This window comes from Colias philodice, chromosome 5 (assembly GCF_061535455.1).
Source record: "Colias philodice isolate Cphi_HAF_F1 chromosome 5, ilColPhil1 Martin Lab GWU primary, whole genome shotgun sequence".
In the NCBI taxonomy this organism is placed as follows: Eukaryota; Metazoa; Arthropoda; class Insecta; order Lepidoptera; family Pieridae; genus Colias; species Colias philodice.
Window position 1 is genome coordinate 2,054,625 of NC_143090.1, and position 21,672 is coordinate 2,076,296.

General features: G+C 31.6%; 2 protein-coding genes across 2 annotated transcripts; both read right to left on the minus strand.

The window, feature by feature from the left end:
• Positions 1 to 920: 920 nt before the first annotated feature.
• LOC149488288 (receptor protein serine/threonine kinase put-like) lies at positions 921 to 12,541 on the minus strand. Its single transcript, XM_089695463.1, has 5 exons — positions 12,200 to 12,541; positions 8,065 to 8,960; positions 7,236 to 7,603; positions 6,565 to 6,715; positions 921 to 5,315 (listed from the first exon to the last, which is right to left on the minus strand). Exons 1-5 carry the CDS (start codon positions 12,240 to 12,242, stop codon positions 5,148 to 5,150), a joined length of 1,626 nt encoding a protein of 541 aa, XP_089551589.1. The 5' UTR covers positions 12,243 to 12,541; the 3' UTR covers positions 921 to 5,147.
• Positions 12,542 to 13,085: 544 nt separating this feature from the next.
• LOC149488289 (DNA primase large subunit-like) lies at positions 13,086 to 14,438 on the minus strand. The gene has a single exon (XM_089695214.1). It carries the CDS (start codon positions 14,360 to 14,362, stop codon positions 13,106 to 13,108), a length of 1,257 nt encoding a protein of 418 aa, XP_089551340.1. The 5' UTR covers positions 14,363 to 14,438; the 3' UTR covers positions 13,086 to 13,105.
• Positions 14,439 to 21,672: the final 7,234 nt, after the last annotated feature.

Consider the following 21,672-nt stretch of genomic DNA (forward strand, 5'->3'; position numbering starts at 1 on the left):
AGTTTTCAAATTTGGTTTATCGGAATCGGAATCGAAATCGGAGGCATCAGGCAGGGTCAGTTTGTTTAAGGACAAATAAAACATGATTTATAGTCAATTCTTTTCATTTTTATATTTTATTATAAAATAAAAAACAACTGTGAAAAAAAATAGGCATAATTCCAAATGAACAAAAGATAAAATTAATGAATTTAAAGTTTAATTAAAATTAAAACCCAAAGTAGCGTGTTACATTTGGTGACATTACAATAAATGAACAATAGCTAAAGCAAATTAAATCAAAATGGACTCCAAAAGTAATGTATTGTACTTTATGAACAAAAGCTTTGATGCTTTGTAACAACTAACAAGTGAAAAAATAATTGATGATAGAGTGCACGGAGTGGGGGTCGGAGGATTCCCCGCGCGACATGTATGAACCTGTTCGGCACAGGCCGTCGCGCGCCGCCCGCTTTGTTTCGTTCGACCTCCGATTAACATCCGATACAAAAGTATCGGAACCGAAAGTGTAATAATAATCGGAAGTTCCGACTTAACGGAACCGGAATCGAAGCTCCGTTACATCTCTGGTGTCAAGTCATTATTACACTATATTACCATGTACTACGTACTAGAGAGGGCATCACTACTAAACTATTTGTAATATGAGTTAGAGTCAACCGTCTCAAACTATGTTTTTTGTTACATTTATTGGTTTTAATTTATAAGTAATAAGAGGCAGAATATCTACAAAGTGAGTACTCACTAGCCGGCCCGCGCCGCCACGCTTGTTGCACAGATTTTGTTCGTGGTGTCCTCTCTATAATAATGCCTCAATGCTATATTATTAGTAATTACTGATATTGATAACAAACTACATATTTAAATTCATATAACAATAGTAATCAGTGTTTAAGGTTCAATATAAAAAAACGCACATATCTAGAAAATATATTTTAATACATCAATTCTCAACAGACATCCATGTTTGTTAATTAAAAATAAAAATACATGATAAACATCGTTGACGTCACACTTCACATATGACTACGAAGAATCTCAAATACCTAATAGCTATAGAATATTCTAGAATTCTAAAAATCTTACACCACTAGAGTTGTGGACACTTACCCTATGATATAAAAATAAAACTGAGCACAGAATATACAGCTATATTTTACAAAATAGGAATCGTGTCTTGAAGTTAACTTTCATTTCAATACAAGTGTCAGGGAATGTAAACTTTATGTCGAAAGAGATAAGATTCATTATTGCTTCGTAATACTCAGTATTGTGAAACAAGCTTTGTATCGAATATAGACTATCGCTTTCTACTTTTATCAGTGTCCATTAAGCAAGAAAGTTTGCCAGGTAGTCTACATCTTAAATGATGCGTATCCTTCAAGGCATTCCTTCTCCCTTATTGATATTTTAGAACATAAAAGAGAAACTTGTGATATAGCCTTTAGGACACAGTGATCTTTATAAACATCAACCTTCTCTGAATCTTGTATTGAAACTGTAGGCCGTCTTTTTAAATACAACAGGTGGAACAATTCTTGAAAATAAATGTCCCATACTGTAATGTATGGTTATATTAAATTTAACAGCACGTCCACAACCTACATTCGACATCGAAATTTCTACACTTACAAATACGCTATTTACATTTGGCAAAACTTAATTTATTCATGGTGATATGCGCACGGCGTTGGAAACCAAATAGTCTGGATTTCCGTGTTGATATATTACAAACATATGCTTCAAATCACATTGTAGTTCGTTTTAGATATATGGTGCCTTAAATATACGTCGTGGAAGTTAATGGAGGAATTTACATATTATAGTCATAAATAAATCTTTACGACCGCATAAGTTAGCAGAAATTAACATTATAATATAAAATACCGATTAACGGGCCATAGATAATTATTATATTTCATTATGATCTTTTTGCAGTATGGCAATAATTGCCAAAAAAAAATATACTGACATAATAATTTACAAATATTATGACAGAAGCGAGATACACGAAACACGCGCTGGGCTATAGCCCAATTCAATACTATACATTCAGAAGTGAAACCTACTATAGAACTCTTCATTTACACCGCCCCCTCAATTCCATCTAGCGTATAACTCTCGAAGTAACAACAGATTAGCTAATAAAACGTAACTAACACAACGAGTATATAAACATATTTTGTACACAACGTAAAAGGCACAAATGCAAAGACACTAGTTAAAAAATATTGCTATTTCAAATATAATTTAAGCAAGACTAGGCTTTATATGGCAACAAATATTTTACATCTTACCAACAATTTATTACTGCACTATATAAAGAATAGTACATGAAAGCTGTTTGAATAAAATACAGTCTTTCTATGTCTGGGGTTATGAAAACTAGGCAAGAAAATTAACTTTATTGTCATTTATTGCTGATTATTATTTATACTAACCCCATGTAAAATATATAAAACAATTATTGATCTTGCAAAATTCAATTTAAAGTATAATATGATTTTAATTATTTCCAAATACGATTCATTTATTTAAAAAAAAAAGCAACCAATAAGCAGGAGCAAAAACCTTTTTTTTTTACAGAATAATTAATATAACATTTTAACAATACAATTATTTTAGTATTTTTCACCCATGATCTCAACATGTCCTGTTATAAAGAAAAAATCAAATAGCTTCTAACATGCATATATTTTCCGATAATTTTTTTTTAAATATTTTTTCCGCCACTGTCTTTTAATAAAGCTGAAATGCAATTAATAATTATGTAATTATGTTGTTCGTAGCAAAATAATAACGTTTCTATACTTGATCCATTGCAAAACATATTTGAGAAAAACTGTAAAACAATTTTTATAATTTTTTTCCATGAAAATATGTAAAAATGAGAAAAGATAACTTGTAATATTCGTGACAACATAATTGGCACCAACGTTAATTTTCATTAAAAAAGCAACAACTAAAAATAAGTTATGATAGTATAATTATATAACTTACATTTAACTTTTTTATAAATACTCGAAACTTAAATCTAACAAGGTGTAAAATTGGACATTTGTTTTAGTTAAATGTAGAAACAGATCGATATAACAAACATGTTTAGTGTGATACATTTTTCAACTAAAAAATATAAAATAATCTATTTCATTTTGTTTTTATGTTATAAGTGCATTGGGGTATTTACGAACTTATTGTTTATAAAAGAAATATATTATTTCATATATTTGTAGACATACATAGTCGCAAAAATCAAAATCAGGTTACAAGACAAAAAAAGGATTTATCAGTTATCACATTTCTGAATTCGTAATTGACCCAAAACACAATAAATGTCTTTATTTTCAAAACTAAATACATAATAATAATTACAACACATTTAACTAAATGTTATAATATTAATAAAACAAATCTGAATGCGCAGGAGTTACGTCAATAAAAATATTTACAAAAGTATGTAAACAAAATTAAATATTGGAGTAAATGATATAAATTTCACTTAAAAATGTAAAATAAATGTATAGGGGGACAAAATCTTTATAAAATATTTCATTATTATGTTATTATACAGTAAACATTTAAAGATATTTACAAAAAGAATAATTAAATAATTTTACTACGAAAAATAAAAGATTATAGAAGTTTCTAAAATTACCCTCAAATATTGTATCATTTTCTTACGTTCTCCCCTCCCCTCAGAAAATGCCTCACTTATAATTATGCCTACATTTTATCTCTATAAATCGAGGTTTGAAATGATTTTTCTCTGCTTTAAACCTACTTATGATATTTGATTCCACCTTATTCAATACCAATGATATTAAAATTCCTACGATATTGCAAACATTTTTATCCTTTCGCGTCTTTTCATCACTTTAATTGTGAACGATCTTTTTATCCACAATATCTAAACAACATCAGATGATAAATTGGGTCAATACTTTGTACACTGTCATTCATAGTCATATTTTAAAATTAAATACAATTTTATCGTTGTTGATCTGGGCACTGTATAAAGTCAATAATTATTTTAAACAAAAAACTATAGTAGGTAACAATATACCGCAACTTTTCTAAGTTAAATCATATTCTCTTTAGTGTACAATATAGTGCCCCAATATTTATTTTATCGAAACTACAGGGAAATGTTATTTTACGACAATTTACATCACAATCACACCTACACACCAAAATTTTGTAAACATTGCCAAAGATTTGATATTTAATTGATAATTCCTAGAGAATTAAAATAAAATAAAACATTCTTTTCCAATAGTGCAGTTAAATAGTAAAAATGAAACATTATTTTTAAAATAATGTTATGTTCTGTTTTAAATTAATGTTCCAAAATGACTATCTAATTTTATGAAATTCTGAATTGTTAACATAGCAATTTCAATTGCTATTTGGCCATAGCAATGCTTAGGCCTTGATCTTTATATTTTTGAGAACAATTCTTATGCTATATATTTTCTTATGATATTTATCCACATCAGTAGATGTGTTCCCAGCTTATGAAAGGACTTTGTGTACTCTCTGTATCACTGTCGCCAACTGTTTGTACCACTTTTCAAAAATATGCAGAATAGAGGTAAGATGGACATTGGACAAGCTTTTTTTTAGTGTTCGTTGAAAAGCTACAATCAAAATCATCACGATTTTGTAGCAACTAGGTGAATGTGAAATAAAAAAGTGGATTACCTATGGATTTCCACTTTAGTATCTTTATTAAATTTTGAATTGCGTCATTAGATGCCAAGTTTTTTTTTATTTCCTATGCATTACTGATTTATGCATTTGAATGAAATTTCAAAACAGTTTTTCCCCTATTTTCTACTCTCATATATTTGTCCGAATAACGTCTACCCACTATACTTCGAAACCTAACCCAAACTCACTATCAGAGCGTGATCAGCGGTAGATTCTCTTCATTTAGCAGCGGTCAGGAGTTCTGTTCATTCAGTTCATGTAACAAAAGTGGAAAAGTATCCCAGTGGTAGACGCTTTACTACCTACAAACGAACTTCACAAAAGATTGTCCCTATACCTCTACCCTACATACTCCGAAACCTAACCCTAAAACATCATTTCTCCCAGACTCACCATCAGAGCGTGATCAACGGTAGATCCTCCACATTTAGCAGCGGTCAGCAGTTCTGTTCATTCAATTCGTGTATAAGAAGTGGTGTGGTGTCTGTAAAGTTTGTAGTTGGTCTTTGTGCCGCGATTCGTTCAAGCACACAAGAGGCTGAAAGCCGGGCTTCGGCATCGTGATCCCAACACTCTTCCATTGTGTCGCAGAGGACAGACATACCCTGGAATTATTGGTTGATAAAGGTATGTTTTCTTGGTAAATATGACGAAGGAGGGTTGCTTTATTGTCAGTGATAACCACCGCCCATTTGCAGATTGCAAGCAATAATAGTTATGGGATAGAGAAAACTACCCATGGACATTTGCAGATTGCTATTTATAATAGTTATGGGATAAAGAAAAGGTATTTCTTTCATTTTTTGTCTATTTCAAAGTTTTTTTTCTCATACGAATGTGAATCGTGAACGTGAACTTAAAATCTTTCATTGTATCAGCTAAAGGATTGGATGGAATAACTATTATTATTCAACAACCTACAAACCGGTTTTTTATTTGGAACATTAATCTCATAATGATTTTGAGAAAATATATGGAAGCGCGAGTATACGCAGTTCTTATAAATTAAGAACTTGATTAATATGGACAAGAGACGCAGTTCTTATAAATTAAGAACTTGATTAATATGGACAAGAGACAGTAAAAATTCATCTAGCAAAATATAGTCGGACAAAAATTCATATCATTTTTAGAAACTTCACGTAATATTTTTACGCTAAAATAGTCTGAAATAGATGCTCTAAATGCATCGAGTTAACCCGATTGGATAACAATAGAACTTGAACTGGGTCGAATAGTTTCATTTACTAACATTATTGCTATGGACTGTTTAAAATCGTAAATGAACTGCAATGACTGTAAAGTATTTTAAATATCGATTTTGCTATTTTCGCAAGGAGCAAATTATCAAATCATCATTTATTTGCCAGAATGTAAGTTTTTACAGTTGGTCATTAGTACAATTGGCAAGTAATTAAATCATTTTGAATTTGGTTTAGAATTAACTGTTGGTAGTTGGGTAGTAATTTACAAATAAAAAAAATAAGTTATACAATATTTTTAACATGACCAATATTATTCACTATCTAATACCAATAAGTACTATAAAATTCAAAATTAAAGCCATGCCCGTTAATCTGTTACGGCTCAAAACCCCTGTCCCTGTGGCTTTTACCCGACATTTTATCCGCATGATAAACCCATAGGAAGTGACTTGATAATATGTAATAACTTATCTTTTCTTACATAACGTATGTTATAACATAAGTGAAACTTCTTTGGCAAGATTCAAAGATACCAAAATCATCGCCTTACTCCATGACGTGACGGTATTGTGATACGCGACCTTGAAATTATGCTCCCAATGTGCCTAAAGAAGTTTACTTTTTTACTTGTTTACTGCAAAATACTCACAGGATGATCTCTCCACTGCGGCGGGATATGTGGCCTCATCTTCCTTTGCACAACCGTTTCTTGCATCTCCTCCAAGCCGGGATGCGAACCCACTTCCTCTTCTAGTGGGAGACGGTACTGCGCCGTTGGATCGATACGACCTTCTTCGCATCTGAAGGGGATATTTAAATTATTATTAGCTTTTTTAAAGTGAAACTTTAATAACATCGTCTCAAACTTTTTGGTCTGTGTAGCGCATGTCGCGTGACGGTCGAACCGTACGATATTTATCGTACAAATACGATAATTTTGTGCCTAAGTTTCACTTTTACCGTGGTTTCATAAAACCACACAACATTTTTTTTAATACACAACAGAATAAACATAAAATTATTGTTAGCATTGAGATTTGATTCCAGAGTCAAAGCCATATTTTTCGTTATTTCCAAATTGTAATTAAGTTCAATAATAATGCTCATGAAATATTCGTAAAATATGTCAATTTGAATGTAGTGTATTCAATTATTGCTATGTTTTATTAAGGAAGAAATTTTAGAAGAGAAATAAGGCCATTGATAATTATTTTAATACAGATTATACATCCATATTTTGTTAGTAAAGTCCTCATGACCTACATCAGTATCAATTAGACAATGAACAATATTATTAAAATTCATAATAAAAACACTCACCTCGAAGCAATCTCCCACAGCACGAGCGCGCACGCATACATATCTATCCTCAAGAATGCGTCCTTGGTAAAGTTAATAGCGCCATCTAGCACTTCAGGGGCCATATACCGCCTTGTACCAACTTGCCCATGCGCATCCCCACACCCGTGCCCAGAGACGAATATCAGCGCTAGACCGAAGTCAGCGATGCAAGCGCTTAAATCCGCTTTTAATAACACATTCTTGGATTTAAAGTCTCGATGTGCAATGGCCGGTTTCCCACCGCCCTCTTCGTGCAAGTGAGCGAGCCCGCGGGCCACGCACGCTGCTATGCGCCACGCTTCTGACCAGGTTAGCGTGTGCGCTTTGAGGTAGTCGCATAGGGAGCCCTAAAAATTTTATAGGAATTAATTTGGATAGTACGAAAAATAGTAATAAAATTATATGATGCATGTATTTTTTGTTGCTTAAACATTCATACATGAGCGAAATATGTATGTGTGGAAAATTTAACAATAGAAAAGATTTTCAATGCCAGATGCATTTTGCTCTTTACAACATTAAATTTATGAACAGATCTATCAACTACGCCTAGTCCATACTAATATTATAAATGCGAAAGTAACTCTGTCTGTCTGTCTGTCTGTTACTCAATCACGCCTAAACTACTGAACCAATTTGCATGAAATTTGGTATGGAGATATTTTGATACCCGAGAAAGGACATAGGCTACCTTTTATTGCGAAATATGTACCACGGGCGAAGCCGGGGCAGACCTCTAGTACTCTATATTTACGTAGTAGGTACAACCTGGAATTAAGTCAAAAATAGAAAATGAAATAAAACTCACCCTTTCATGATATTCAGTGATCAACCAATACTCCGCTTGTAAATTATCTCCCTTCTTATCAACTCCAATATAGTGCAATATATCTGGATGATCCATTCGTGGTAGTCGATATATTTCCTGTTCCGCAACCCACGATTGCTTGTCCTGTAAGGGGAAGACTTTGACGGCGACGTCACGTTGGCCTAACTTCGCTCTCCACACAGCTCCGAACCTGCCTCTTGCCCGAACCTCACAAAGTGTCACTTGCCCTAGTAAGCTCACGCCTTCATTTTCCATACCAGCGCTCGCTGACGGCGGTCGAGATAGCGACGCCTCGCCATTTCCGAGCTCATCAAAAGATCCACCTTTACGTCTCCTATACAACAGATAACAACCAACAAGTACTGCAAATAGCAGGAATAACGGTGTCAAGGTGTACGCGATTACTGCTTTCGTGTCATCCTCCGCTGTTGGCAGAGGTGACGCAGGTACACGTTGTGGTGGAATCTCTGTTTGTAGCGGCATCCCGGCTTCTAGTCCCGGGAAAGTGGCGTTCTCATTGCACATATCACCTTCACAGCAGCAGTGGAGAAGAGGTAGTTTCATGTTGTGAAGGCGACAGTTTGCCGCACGGTCGTTGCATGCTACAGTGTCGAGGAAGCATCCTTTGACTTTTACGGTTGCCGTGTTTGTTATATTGTCAAACTGCCATAGTGTAAAGCAGTGATTGCTCTTATCAGCCTCTATGGGCTGACACTCCTCTTTGACGATATTTGTTGGGACACATGTCGCGTCTTTGGACCTATCGCAAGGTTCAGGTAAAGTGTTATTGTAGAATTCACAATAACGTGTAGTGACACCTCCTTCTTTGGGCCGAGGTGGCAGGTTTTCCTCGCTTGGTGGTACTGCATGGATACCTACAGAATTAAAAGATATTGGAAATACAGGGTGTCTCAAAAGAAAGTTTATATTTTGTGGGTGAATAAAAAAAAAGTATTGAAAAAAATGTTTATTAATTATTAAAGTGCATAATATGGGAATTTATTTCTTAAAAATAATATCGTCCAAATGCAGTCCATTGCGTTCAAGGCACTCATTTAATCGAACAGTAAAATGGACCAACAGTGGATGGATGATTGCCGTGAACGCAATGGACTGCATTTGGACTTGATATTATTTTTAAGAAATAAATTCCCATATTATGCACTTTAATAAACATTTTTTTAATACACTGCTTACTTTTTTTTATTCATCCACAAAATATAAACTTTCTTTTGAGCGACCTTGTATAATATTAGTTCCAATAATGCAAGGTATTAATAAACTATATATGTATATATAAAAGGCATACAAAATGGTATTAATAAACTCATGCAAGCTTGTTCAAGACAAATTGGTTATACATATATTTTTTTTTATATTTGACAAAGTATAAATACAAGTAAAGTCCGGTCGCGGAGCAGGAAGAATTTCGTACATTAACCTGTTATTACCTGTCACTGTCACTCCCTTGTAAAAATAATGTGTCTTGCTCGCACAGGTGCAATGACCGCCGTCCTTAGGGATTGTAAACCTTTAACCTGAGAGCGTAAGGTTTGTGTTTGCTTGATTGGTGTCAGGTGTTCAATTATGATTTTGTGAATTCAACATTTATAAGAATAAACCTCAAACTCTTTATGTCCAATCAAAATCCGCCTAAGTCGAAATCGCGTGTTAGACTTACGTATTTCTATAATATTGTACCTACATAGTAAATTATTTTTTTGAAAAATAAGGTCATAAAGAAGTTTCACTTCTTATGTGTGTACACGCACACTTTTTTTATATAATATATCGTGGTTATTGAAAAAGTTAAAATGTAACTAACTAATAAGTATTGTAAATGAATAAAGGACATTTATTTAATAAATTAGTAAAAAACATTTTCTCCTCCAAATATTTCATGTAAACTGCACTTCATTCAAAAATGTTTGTGACCACTGTCAGTAGGTAAAGAGGTCATTGTACGAAATTCTTTCTGCTCCGCGACCGGACTTTAGAAGTTTACATAAACTGCTGAACATACTTTGAACAGAGAATTTAAATGACAGAAATATTCTTGTTTGTTTAAAACTGTTTCCTTAATATCCGTAAGTAGAGCTAAGGCATCCTTTTAGTTTAATATGAAAGTATTTTGCAAGATTTACCCTTCACTACATAGTATAAAACAAAGTCGCTTTTTCTGTCCCTATGTATGCTTAAATCTTTAAAACTACACAACGGATTTTGATGCGGTTTTTTGTAATAGATAGAGTGATTCAAGAGGAAGGTTTTAGTATATAATTTATAAGGTTTTAGACAAAGCGGGCGAAGCCGTGGGCGGAAAGCTAGTCCTTTAATAAACACAATCCTCAGCAACAATACTATCCAAAGTAGCAGTTTAGGGGAAAAATAATACTTGCACTACAGAAAGCATGACACTGTTCTAGAATAAATTGAATTTATAAAAGAAAATAATATATAATAATTAGTTTTTCCATGCTAATAAATCATCGAGAATTGAACTACAATATAAACTTATTTTATAAACTGATTTTCTGTAAAATGTCTACCATAGTTATAAATAAATACAAAATTACTGTATCAGATACATTATTATCCCTGTGATATTATTATCCCTTATAAGACTATCCTTTTAAATTTATGACATAAACATGGATTGTTATTTGAGCATGTTGCACATGTTCTGAGTCAGCAGTAAGTATATATTTATATAATAATTATGATAGAGTCATAGTAAACAATAAATGAAATTGTTGATAATACAGTTGTAGATCAAGAGCCCACGACGGCCAGACTTTCCTTTCTTTCGGAAAGTTGAAAGTTTCTCTGTATATGTCTCCTATACAGATAAGAACGACCAGCGACTATCAAGTTTGGGTTCTGGTTACTTTGGCAGGAAACAGGTAGTAAAGGTGTATAAAATAGTACCTAACTTTCATTATAGTTTAAAAGCTAAATTTTATATATGTTACTTGGGGACCTATAAAAAGATATTACCTTAAGAGCCAGACAGTTTTCATGGTTCTGACATCTAGCCAGACACATTTAAAAAATAACTAACATATCATCAAATTCACATAACTACCTAAAAGCGTAACAAATATGAAATAACCCACTAAAAACATTAGTTAACTATAATTATTAAAAAAATAAAAGTATAATATATAAGTAATAAAGTTATTACTTATCTTTTACGGGGGCTTATGTTGATGGAATTTCACGTATCTCGATGACACAATAAAAAAGTCATCGGGATACGTGAAATTCCATCAACATAAGTCTAAGTAAAAGATAAGTAATAACTTTATTACTTATATATTATACTTTTATTTTTTTAATAATTATAGTTAACTAATGTTTTTAGTGGGTTATTTCATATTTGTTACGCTTTTAGGTAGTTATGTGAATTTGATGATATGTTAGTTATTTTTTAGATGTGTCTGGCTAGATGTAAGAACCATGAAAACTGTCTGGCTCTTAAGGTAATATCTTTTTACAGGTCCCCAAGTAACATATATAAAATTTAGCTTTTAAACTATAATGAAAGTGAGGTACAATTTTATACACCCTTACTACCTGTTTCCTGCCAAAGTAACCACAACCCAGACTTGATAATCGCTAGTCGTTCTTATCTGTATCGGAGATATATACAGAGAAACTTTCAACTTTCCGAAAGAAAGGAAAGTCTGGCCGTCGTGGGCTCTTATATTATTGTTTTTTAATGACAGAGTATTGATTACAAAATGTAATATTTTATATAAAAAAATTATTAGTATAACCAAAACTGAAAACCGTTAAAATGATGTTTGGTTTGTAAAAATAGATTATAACTATTTACTGAAAAAATGTATACATATACACCTTTTTAAACTTTTATATATTAATCAGTAACCTGTAAAGACTAATTCATCAAATTTGTCTACAGATAAGAGTTATTAATCTTTAATCATAGATAGAGTGCTGAAATGAATAAACAGTTCTTGACAGATTGTTTATCTAGACATTCTAATGTAAATAACATGCAAAAACACATACTTATTTATGAGTTTTTTACTTTCATTTATTTATATCGAAGGATTTATCCGATGAGAAGAAAACAGAGATGCTCACTTACCTAAGACAATCAGTGATATACAAAATATAATGTTAGAAGCCATTGTGTTTGGTGGCGCAGACGGGATCACCGCCGCCCGACTCGTCGCGACAATCCAATGTTATTTTTAAACACGGCCCCGACATCAAAAGTCTATTTAAGATTCCTACATAAGTACATGTCAATTCGTCAACCAAACAACGCACATCCCAACCATAAAAAGACAAAATGTCCACACAATTTACAATAGCACTATTAAACACTTGAATCTGTAGCTCTTAATTAAGTTATTGACTGTGATTCAATTTGTTTTTAAAAAATAATTTATCAAACAAGCAATCAAGTCACAAGCCAAAGCTTCCCTTTTTGACGTTTAAAGAGATGTGCCACATTCCTAACCTAAAACGGTTTCTAAAATTACCGATTTTTATAAAAAAAAAATCTGTTGTAATGACAAAAGGTAATTGTTATAAATACTGTATATTATTTTCAAAATACTAAGAAGGATAATAAAAGGCTGTTGCATAAATGTTGTGTGGCATTTTCATAATGCTGCTGATACACAAAACTCTTTTATACATGAGCATGACCCACACAGATTTTATGCAACAGGTAAAGCATATAATCTTATAATATATTAGTATGATCTAAGGGTGAAGCACTTGTAACAAAGAATACAATACCTGCAGTATGATAACCATATACCTTTGTAGACAGGAAAACCTGTAGTTGTAGCTTGTGATTACAAATGTATAATACTGAACACATAATATTTAAAAACTGTATCAACTCATTATAAGGGCACCAGTTCAAATACTTTTGTACAATAAATTATTAACAATTTACAAGTATTAATACCTAACATAATATAATTATTATGTAAAGGTAAAATGAAACAAAGATAAAATTTAGATAGGAATTCATGATTTATATACCAGAAGCAATCAAAAAATACCTCACTGGTGTTAAATTTAATCTAACTTTATCACAGTCCATGGAATCTTTGAGTTTATTTTCTAAATATATTACACATGCTTTTGAATATTGATTTTTATTCTTCAGTTCAGTAATTTGTGACAAGAGGGAATCATTTTCATTTAAGTCTAAAAGTTGTCGCATTTGTGCATCTCCAAACGATTTAAATGGACATCCGCCCTCTGAGCATGAATTTCCAATGTTCTGTATTTGGTCACAGTTCCGACATGAATAATTCTTCCTGCCCCCTTCTAACCCATACATATGTCTTATACCATAGAGGAGCTTTTTTTCATCTCTCTCCCAATTATGACAACAACTGTGAGCATGAGCTTCTTTACTGTACTCCATCTTCCAAAACTCTATAGACTCATTCACAGGCATTCCAATATCTTTGAGGAATAAACTATAATTAAATCTTTGTTCATGGGATAGTCTATGCCGTTTTCTAAGCTGCAAATGCAGGTTTAACATGCACGGTGGAAACTTTTTGGATGCAAAATCAACTTCTTGACTAGATAGAGCATTTGGTGACGATAACTTGCCTCTACATATATTTCTTACTTTTGCTACAATTTCATTTATTCTTGGATCACAGGTCATATTGTTTAATTTAATGTCATACAATTTATGTTTTAAATTTCTACTAAATAATACAATTAAATATTCTTTCCATTGACTGCATGGTATTTTAGCCACACCATTAATTAGTTCTACTCTTCTTTTAGATATAAATTCCAAACAGTGAAGAAATCTTAATTCTATAGTGTAGGATTTACAATCTTCATTACATTCGCAGCTAAGATGTTGTGATATATGTTTTAAATAAATATGTTGACATACAACTTGTAATGGCTTTATAAAGCTTACAAATGCATTGTCGAGTTTTCTTATATTTTTCAATAATTTTCTTGCAAAACATCTGATATCGTAAGAAGTGGAAAGGGAATACAGTCGGTGTTTGAACAGAGCTACTTCAGTCTTCAATAAAAAGTTGTTTATGTCATTATTTCGTTCAAGGATAGCTGCTATACATAACGTAAAATGACCAACATTGTCATAAACGCTTCCTTCGATCACATATTCATTGTATTCAACTGGTGTATTCCTGAAGATAGTATTTAAGTACTCTAACCTGTTTGTGACAATAACTTCCAATTCATGAAAAGGTATTGACCCTTTTATTGGTGACAAATAAAAAAAAGACATTTCATTAAAATAATTTCATATTCTATTCCAAATAAATTAACTACAAACAATTAGAATCTACAAATGTAAAGTAAATAGTAATATGTAAACCACCGTATATATTATATTACTCTATGATGTAAACAATGGTTGAAATACTTCATTTTTGTGACATATATAAATCAAGATGACAAATGACGTTGACAATGAGAACCTTAGAGTATAGATATCTATAGAGCGCGAACAACCAAGTGGGAACAGTAGGCACAGGTGGGAACAACACGACGTTCCCGCCGCGCGCGCTCGTAGTCGTGGTTGAGTGCTGACGAAGTGCGTTGCTCTTGATTTTTATTCATATCTAGGAATAAACATGGTGAAATGTGCAGTTATATCTTGCAAAAACGATACTAGAAAATACACAAAATTTAAATCCAGTATCACATTTCATCGGTAAGTCGATTGTTATACTTATTTTTATGAAAATAAATCTAGCATCGCGGGGGTGAAGGGAAGGTGGAAGGCGGACACGCGCAGGCTCGCTCGCGCGCCTCACTGCCGCCATTTTATCGTAGTGATGTGACGATCAACGCTGTACTCGATATAAAGTTTACTAGAAGAACTATATTTTTACAAATTATTTATTTAACTTTAAAATTAAAACTCTTTTAAAAATGTAAATAAATTTTTAAATAAATTTGTGGTGTGTTTTGTATGATACACTTTCTAATATTATGAATGCGAATGTATTATAGTGTAAATGTAAAGTATGTAATTTTACGATATATTTTCTGAACCGCTAAATTGATTTTGAAGATTTTGATAGTAGAATGGATAAATCATAAAATGAAATAAAAAAATTATTAATATTATTTATTATATTATCATTTAAAATTATTAATTATTTCTTATTTTTATTTAACATTTTTAAAACATTATTATTATTGTTTGATTTATTATTAAAGAAATAGCGCTAAACCCGACCTTTTATTTTATTAACTTTATTATTTAAAAAGTACTCACGTTTATCTGATATTCCAATTAAACATATTTTTTTAAAGTACATACTTATAATTAATAGAAGAAATATTCAAATGGAATAAACAAACTTAATTCAGTTGGTTAGCAAATTTAAAATTACATATTTATACTTTATTCATATATTTTTCCTTTAATAACTTATTGAACATAAAATTTACTTATGATACATATTTATTTACACAACTTATCGATAGTTCAACACGCAATTGATACCTACCCATCCCTATTTGTCACACACACATCGATAAAGTATCTATAGCTCTCGGAGCAATTAACAAGCCTGGAGAAGTAACAATTAATTGAACGTTTCTTATATAGTGGCTCTCTTTTATTCAATACCCTAATTAATGCGATAGAAAGAGACAACACACTGTTATCTGCTTGGCATTCAAATCCACATGTAGCCACTTTTTGTTCTAAAAAGGTAGTGCTTGCCTTTACTTTATCGAATACTAAAATATCGATAAATGAAAAAATGAAGTTATAAAATTGCTTGAAGATAATTTAGAAAAGAAAGAAAGAAAGAAAAAAAGCTTTATTGCCAACAAAAAACTTAGACTATCTTAACTTAAAAGTAAACACAATATATTAGGCAATCGGAACAGACTCAGCCATGCTGTGGGCTAACACCCGAACAGCGCTGATTTTCAGTCTGCCCGCGTATTTTCCGAGGTCCTACATATTTTATATAAATACTAATTATAAAATTAAAAAAAAATTACATCCACAACTGTTCCTACCAATAAAAGTAAAAATTTATAAATACGTCTACATATTGTACATATACTGAGTACATATAATATATGCATATAAATATTATAAAATAAACAACATAGATATAGATATTATACTTACATAGATATTAAAAATAATTCAGATAGATATGTATATGGATGGGAATATTTGTAATCAATAATTTATTTTACCTGCGTGTTGATTCTGCTGTCTGTTTGTTCAAGAGTATCCTTTTGTATTTACACTTGAATGATACATAAGACATACTAAGCTTTAAGGGTGGTGGAAGGTCGTTCCAGATCTTTGAAGCAGAATACTTGAATCCACCCTTAAAACCTGACGTGTGGTGTTTCGGTATGATTAAGGCATTGTTGCTTCTACCTCGTGTATTTTTCGTATGGTACTTTTAATTTTGATTTGATTTAAGATTCGTTTAATTTTGAATTTGGGATAGGTAATTCCAAGTTTTAAGATTCGTTTAATTTGGAATTATCTATTCATTTACGATGCGTATTGACTGCCTTGCATTGTATGGTAGTGGTATTTATAAAAAAATATTATTAGATATTTCGTTTTAGGTTGTTTTTATGGTTTCGTAAAAAGGTACGTATTTTTTCCTGTTTTCATAGATTTATTCATAGAATTATACGGAACCATTCGTGCGCGAATCTGACTTCCACCTGGTTGATCTTTTTACAAATCAATAGTCGTATCCTACTAATATTATAAAAGCAAAAATATAAGAATGGACATATTTTGATACTCTTTCACGTAAAAACTACTGAATGAGTTTTTATGGAACTTTACAATTATATAGTTTAAACATCAGAATAACATATAGGCTACAATTTACCGCAGGAAAATAACTCATTCCCCCAGGAAAAAATTGGTACAAGTTTAAAATAAATTGCTTCAAATAAAACAAATAAACATTTATTTTTTTTACAACCTTTTAATTTCGATACTTAATTACCAAACTACAATATTTATTATTTAAAATAGATGCCACCTTAAACTTGTGGCACAGCATCTCTGCAAAGTACTTTACTTTTCTTCCCGTCTGATTCGAAATGATTTGAACAAGGCCGAGAATGTTTTGAAGGCTTCCAATTTTTCCTGTGCAAAACAAACATCTTTTAATTGTTCTCAAGCCAGAAACCTGCAAATAACAATAAAATCCATACTTAAATACCTTTTTTTTCTCCTAACCTAAAGCAGTCATTATCAATGAAGTACTTCGTTCCTACTCAAGTATCGATAATTGCACAACACTATGGAGGTTATATTTTGCATTTTTTCTAAAAACTAAGCTGATTATGATTTCATTTCAATGATTACGGTTAAATAAAACATAGATGATTAAGAAAATAAGGTAAATTAACTTATTTATAACACAATTAACAAAAAAATTGATCAAAACACTAACCTGTGAAATGACAAATTTCTATCTTCATCCGATTTCACATTACTACGGCTTTTACAGCCGTAAGCAACACAAGCCATGTTATCTTTAGTCAATTGTCTTTTCATAAAATAACAAATTAAACTAAAACACTCGTTTTTCACTTCAAAAAAAATAATTAAAATAACCAAGTGATGATCACCAGACTGGTGATCAAAACAAATTGAAATGAAGTCATGTCATTTCAAACTGTCGAACTGACATATATCTGTCCTCTTTTTTCGCATGACATTTTGCCATATAAGCTAAAAAGGCCAAACTAGTGCGTTATTGTTCAATTAATTGTTACTTCTCCAGGCTAGTTAATTGCTCCGAGCTATAGCTCATCTGCCTACGATGCGCACTAAGCAATTTGTGCAATACACGCGCTCTATACTATCAATACATATAATAAAATTGTAGAAAAGTGATGTCTGTACAATGAAAATATAAAAAAAAAACTTAGCAGGTGTTTTTATTAAATCGATCCTGAACCCAAAACTGTAGTTAAAAAAATTTTTGTCTGTTTGTCTGTTTTTCTGTATGTTCGTGCACGCTAATCTCAGAAACGGCTTATCCGATTTAGATGCGGTTTTCACTAATATATTGTGGTAAGCTTCACTTAACATTTAGTGTTTATTTCATGTCAATCGGTTCATAAATAAAAAAGTTATGACCATTTAAGTAATCACGGCGAACATTTGCTAAGGCATTCTATACATGAAGAACTTTATTACGTAAATTATACGCTAAAGTTATTCCTTGACATGTCCAGATGATCATATCGAAAGTACCGTGGGGGGGGGGGGTTTAGCTGAGGGGGTAGTAGGGGGATCAAAGGACCTTTATTTAGATTTTTGCTCATAAGTCTAAAACCTGCACAAATAGCATTATGGTTACTTCTAGGTAAATTTTCTACATAAAATGTCTTTTAACAACAGTTATTAAAGTGAAACTTTTATTACATCGTCTCAAACTTTTTGGTCTGTGTAGCGCATGTCGCGTGTATCGCGGCTGCCGAGTAGGTATACCTACTCGGCAGCCGACCGTCACGCGACATGCGCTACACAAAGCAGTGTTCGGAACCGTTCGAACAGTTTCACTTTTACCGTGGTTTCATAAAACCACACAACATTTTTTTTTGTGTTATTATTTATTTTATTTCTTAACTTTAAAATAATCTGTAACTAAGTACTTATAATTTAGTTGTTTATGGTAGTACGTGTTTCAAGACATGTTTACTCAATAATTGTGTGTTAAGTAGTAACTACTATGCAGTCACTATTCCACGCGGACGAAGTCGCGGGCACAGCTAGTTGTATTAATATATACTCTAAGATGAGAACTATGCTATATCACAGATTAGATACTAGCAAATACATAGTTCCTTGAAAATACCTTCGCTACAATAACAAATTCGTTACTAAATTATATCGTTGAAAATATTCTTAATCGCGTAAATTTAATAAATTATAATTCGTGTGTTTGGAAAATACCTTTCTTTTGTTTTATGACTTTCACACCCAACGACTGCACAATAATTATGTTGTTTCGATATTTTGACGAGTAAACGCAAAAATAGTAATATTAAGACGTCGTATAGGTACTATTCTTTTAAATAATTACCTATAGTAAATCATTAGTAAACTATTGTTTTGAGTAGGTTCCTATTAATGGTTCATTGAGAATAGGAGGCACCATAGGTAGTTTGTTGTAAAAAATATATTTTATAATGATTTTATAAGGAATTAAATTAATATTACCTACTCGTTATCACAGCTCGTTATGGATATTCACATGACAGATAAAGTAGCTACATAGGAATTATATTTTAGGAATAACCTTGGATTTGCACAAATATAAGCAATATAACAATATGTAATTATTTCATTAATTTCCTTATTTCCTGAAAAAACAAAATGTATTTAACTTAGACCTTGCTCGTTTAATTATCTTTTTTCTTATTCGATATAATATTATAGCCTATCGATTAAACGGCGGATATTAAAACGAGGTTGTTAATTGTTTACATACTAACTAGTAACTACTAAACTTAAAATACATAATAATTATTATCTAAACAGAGGTTGAAGCGGCATACGCGTAAAAAACGTTCCGTTTCAAGTCAGCTAATTTAGTTTGCTTACGTTGTCGGTCACATTGCTAACTCTCTTCCTTTGTCTAACGCGGAACGGCCAATTACTTGTTCTGTGGGAACGGCTTTATTTGCTTGTCTGTTCGCATATACAGCTTCTACGTCAGATTATATAATATTATGTATTTTGAAGTGAAACTTCTCTATCGGGGTTGGAAAAAAATTAAGTGTAACATTTTTTCGTTACGCGTGACATTTTTCCGTTACGCGCCATCTTTTTTTATCCCTACCACGCGTGATTCGACATATTTCTGTAAAGTTGCATTTAACTAGTAAATTTTTTTTTGAAAAATAAGGTCAAAAGAAGTTTCACTTCTTACGTGTATACACAGTGCCTACTCTAGTACACGCATTTTTTTTATTTTTAAGCTAACTACTAAGTAACGATTCTTTAGGGACAAATGAAGTTATTGCTTTAGAGTTTAGAGAATACAATTTAAGCACATCAAAATCATATATCATGCATATATCATATACTTATTATATGTAACTCTTCTATTTTAATTACCTATCGAAATCTGATGATATCACGATGATATACATAGTATTTTGAAACTTAATTGAATAAATATAATAAAAAAACTTTAAAGGAATTATATTTTTATTAACCAACGTCGTATTTGTACATGACAATGGTCATGAAATCAGTGAAGCGTGTTTTAATTGAACGAAGCAGAATGCTAATTATTTAGCTGTATCAATTAGCTAAGTGTGGCGCCTGGCTGCAATCTAGTAACGGCCATTATTAATTGTGGGCAGAGTCACGTATTCAATAAATTTGCTGCGACATTGCTGTTTATAAATTTGCCGATAAATCATACTAGATTAACTCGCTCGTTACTAAAAGTTTTATATGTACCCTCGTCCCTCATTAGGATTATAAAATAACAATAAGTAGGCATTAAGTAGGTATGAAAAGTGAAAACATATTGTAGCGGTTTGTGGGCACAGAAAAACTTTAATGAGTTTAGATAAATCATAGTAACTCCATGGATAAAACGGACTTTTCGCAAGCTGATTGTATCTGTATGAAATTTGATAGTTAGGTTCTTATTATAATATTATGCTACTTTATACCGTTTTTTAAAGTGGGGAAATCTTCCAAAGATCCGATATAACCCGTTGTCCACAGAATACCGAATAATAGTAGCTAACGCTACTTCTTATATACAATAAAAACTTTCTCCAAAATTGCTCTATCTATTCAAAATCCGCATATCTATCCTAATAAAATGGTAAATGTTAAAAATATGTACCTAATGACGTTTCAAAAGTGCTTCTAGAAGAAGTCTAATTGAATAAATAAATGTTTGAGTTTGAGTTTGAAAATATTATAAAGCTGAAGAGTTTGCTTGTTTGAACGCGCTAATCTCGGGAACTACTGGTCCTATTTGAAAAATTCTTTCGGTGTTAGGTAGCCTATTCATCGAGGAAGGCTATAGGCTATAATATCATCTCAACAGGAGCGGAGCACTGCGGGTAAAACCGCGAAGCACAGATAGTATACTACATTTATGTAGCGACTGCCGACTACTATTTTAGTACCTATATGTAAGCCTATATGCTATCGCGTTAAGTTTCATTCAAATCCGTTCATTACCTTTTTCGCGATATCATCCTCGCAAACTTTTGCATTTATAATATTAGTAGGATTACTGATACATATTAAAATAATTTCCTGTAACTTTTTAACAATGGGTACATTGATAAGAATCAAATATTTATGTTTAAATGTGTGTAATACCTAATCATATACATATTATATAATAATTAATAAAAAAACAATCCAAAATAAAACATTTAACGACATTCAAAACGTTATACATATAAATAAAAACTTAAAAATTAATTACGACCTCAATTAGGTATTAGGTAAATTACTTACCTTTATCTACGTATATAAATTAAGTTTTATAATGACAATAAAAACAAGAAAATTGAAAAACGTAAGTAAGTAGGTAG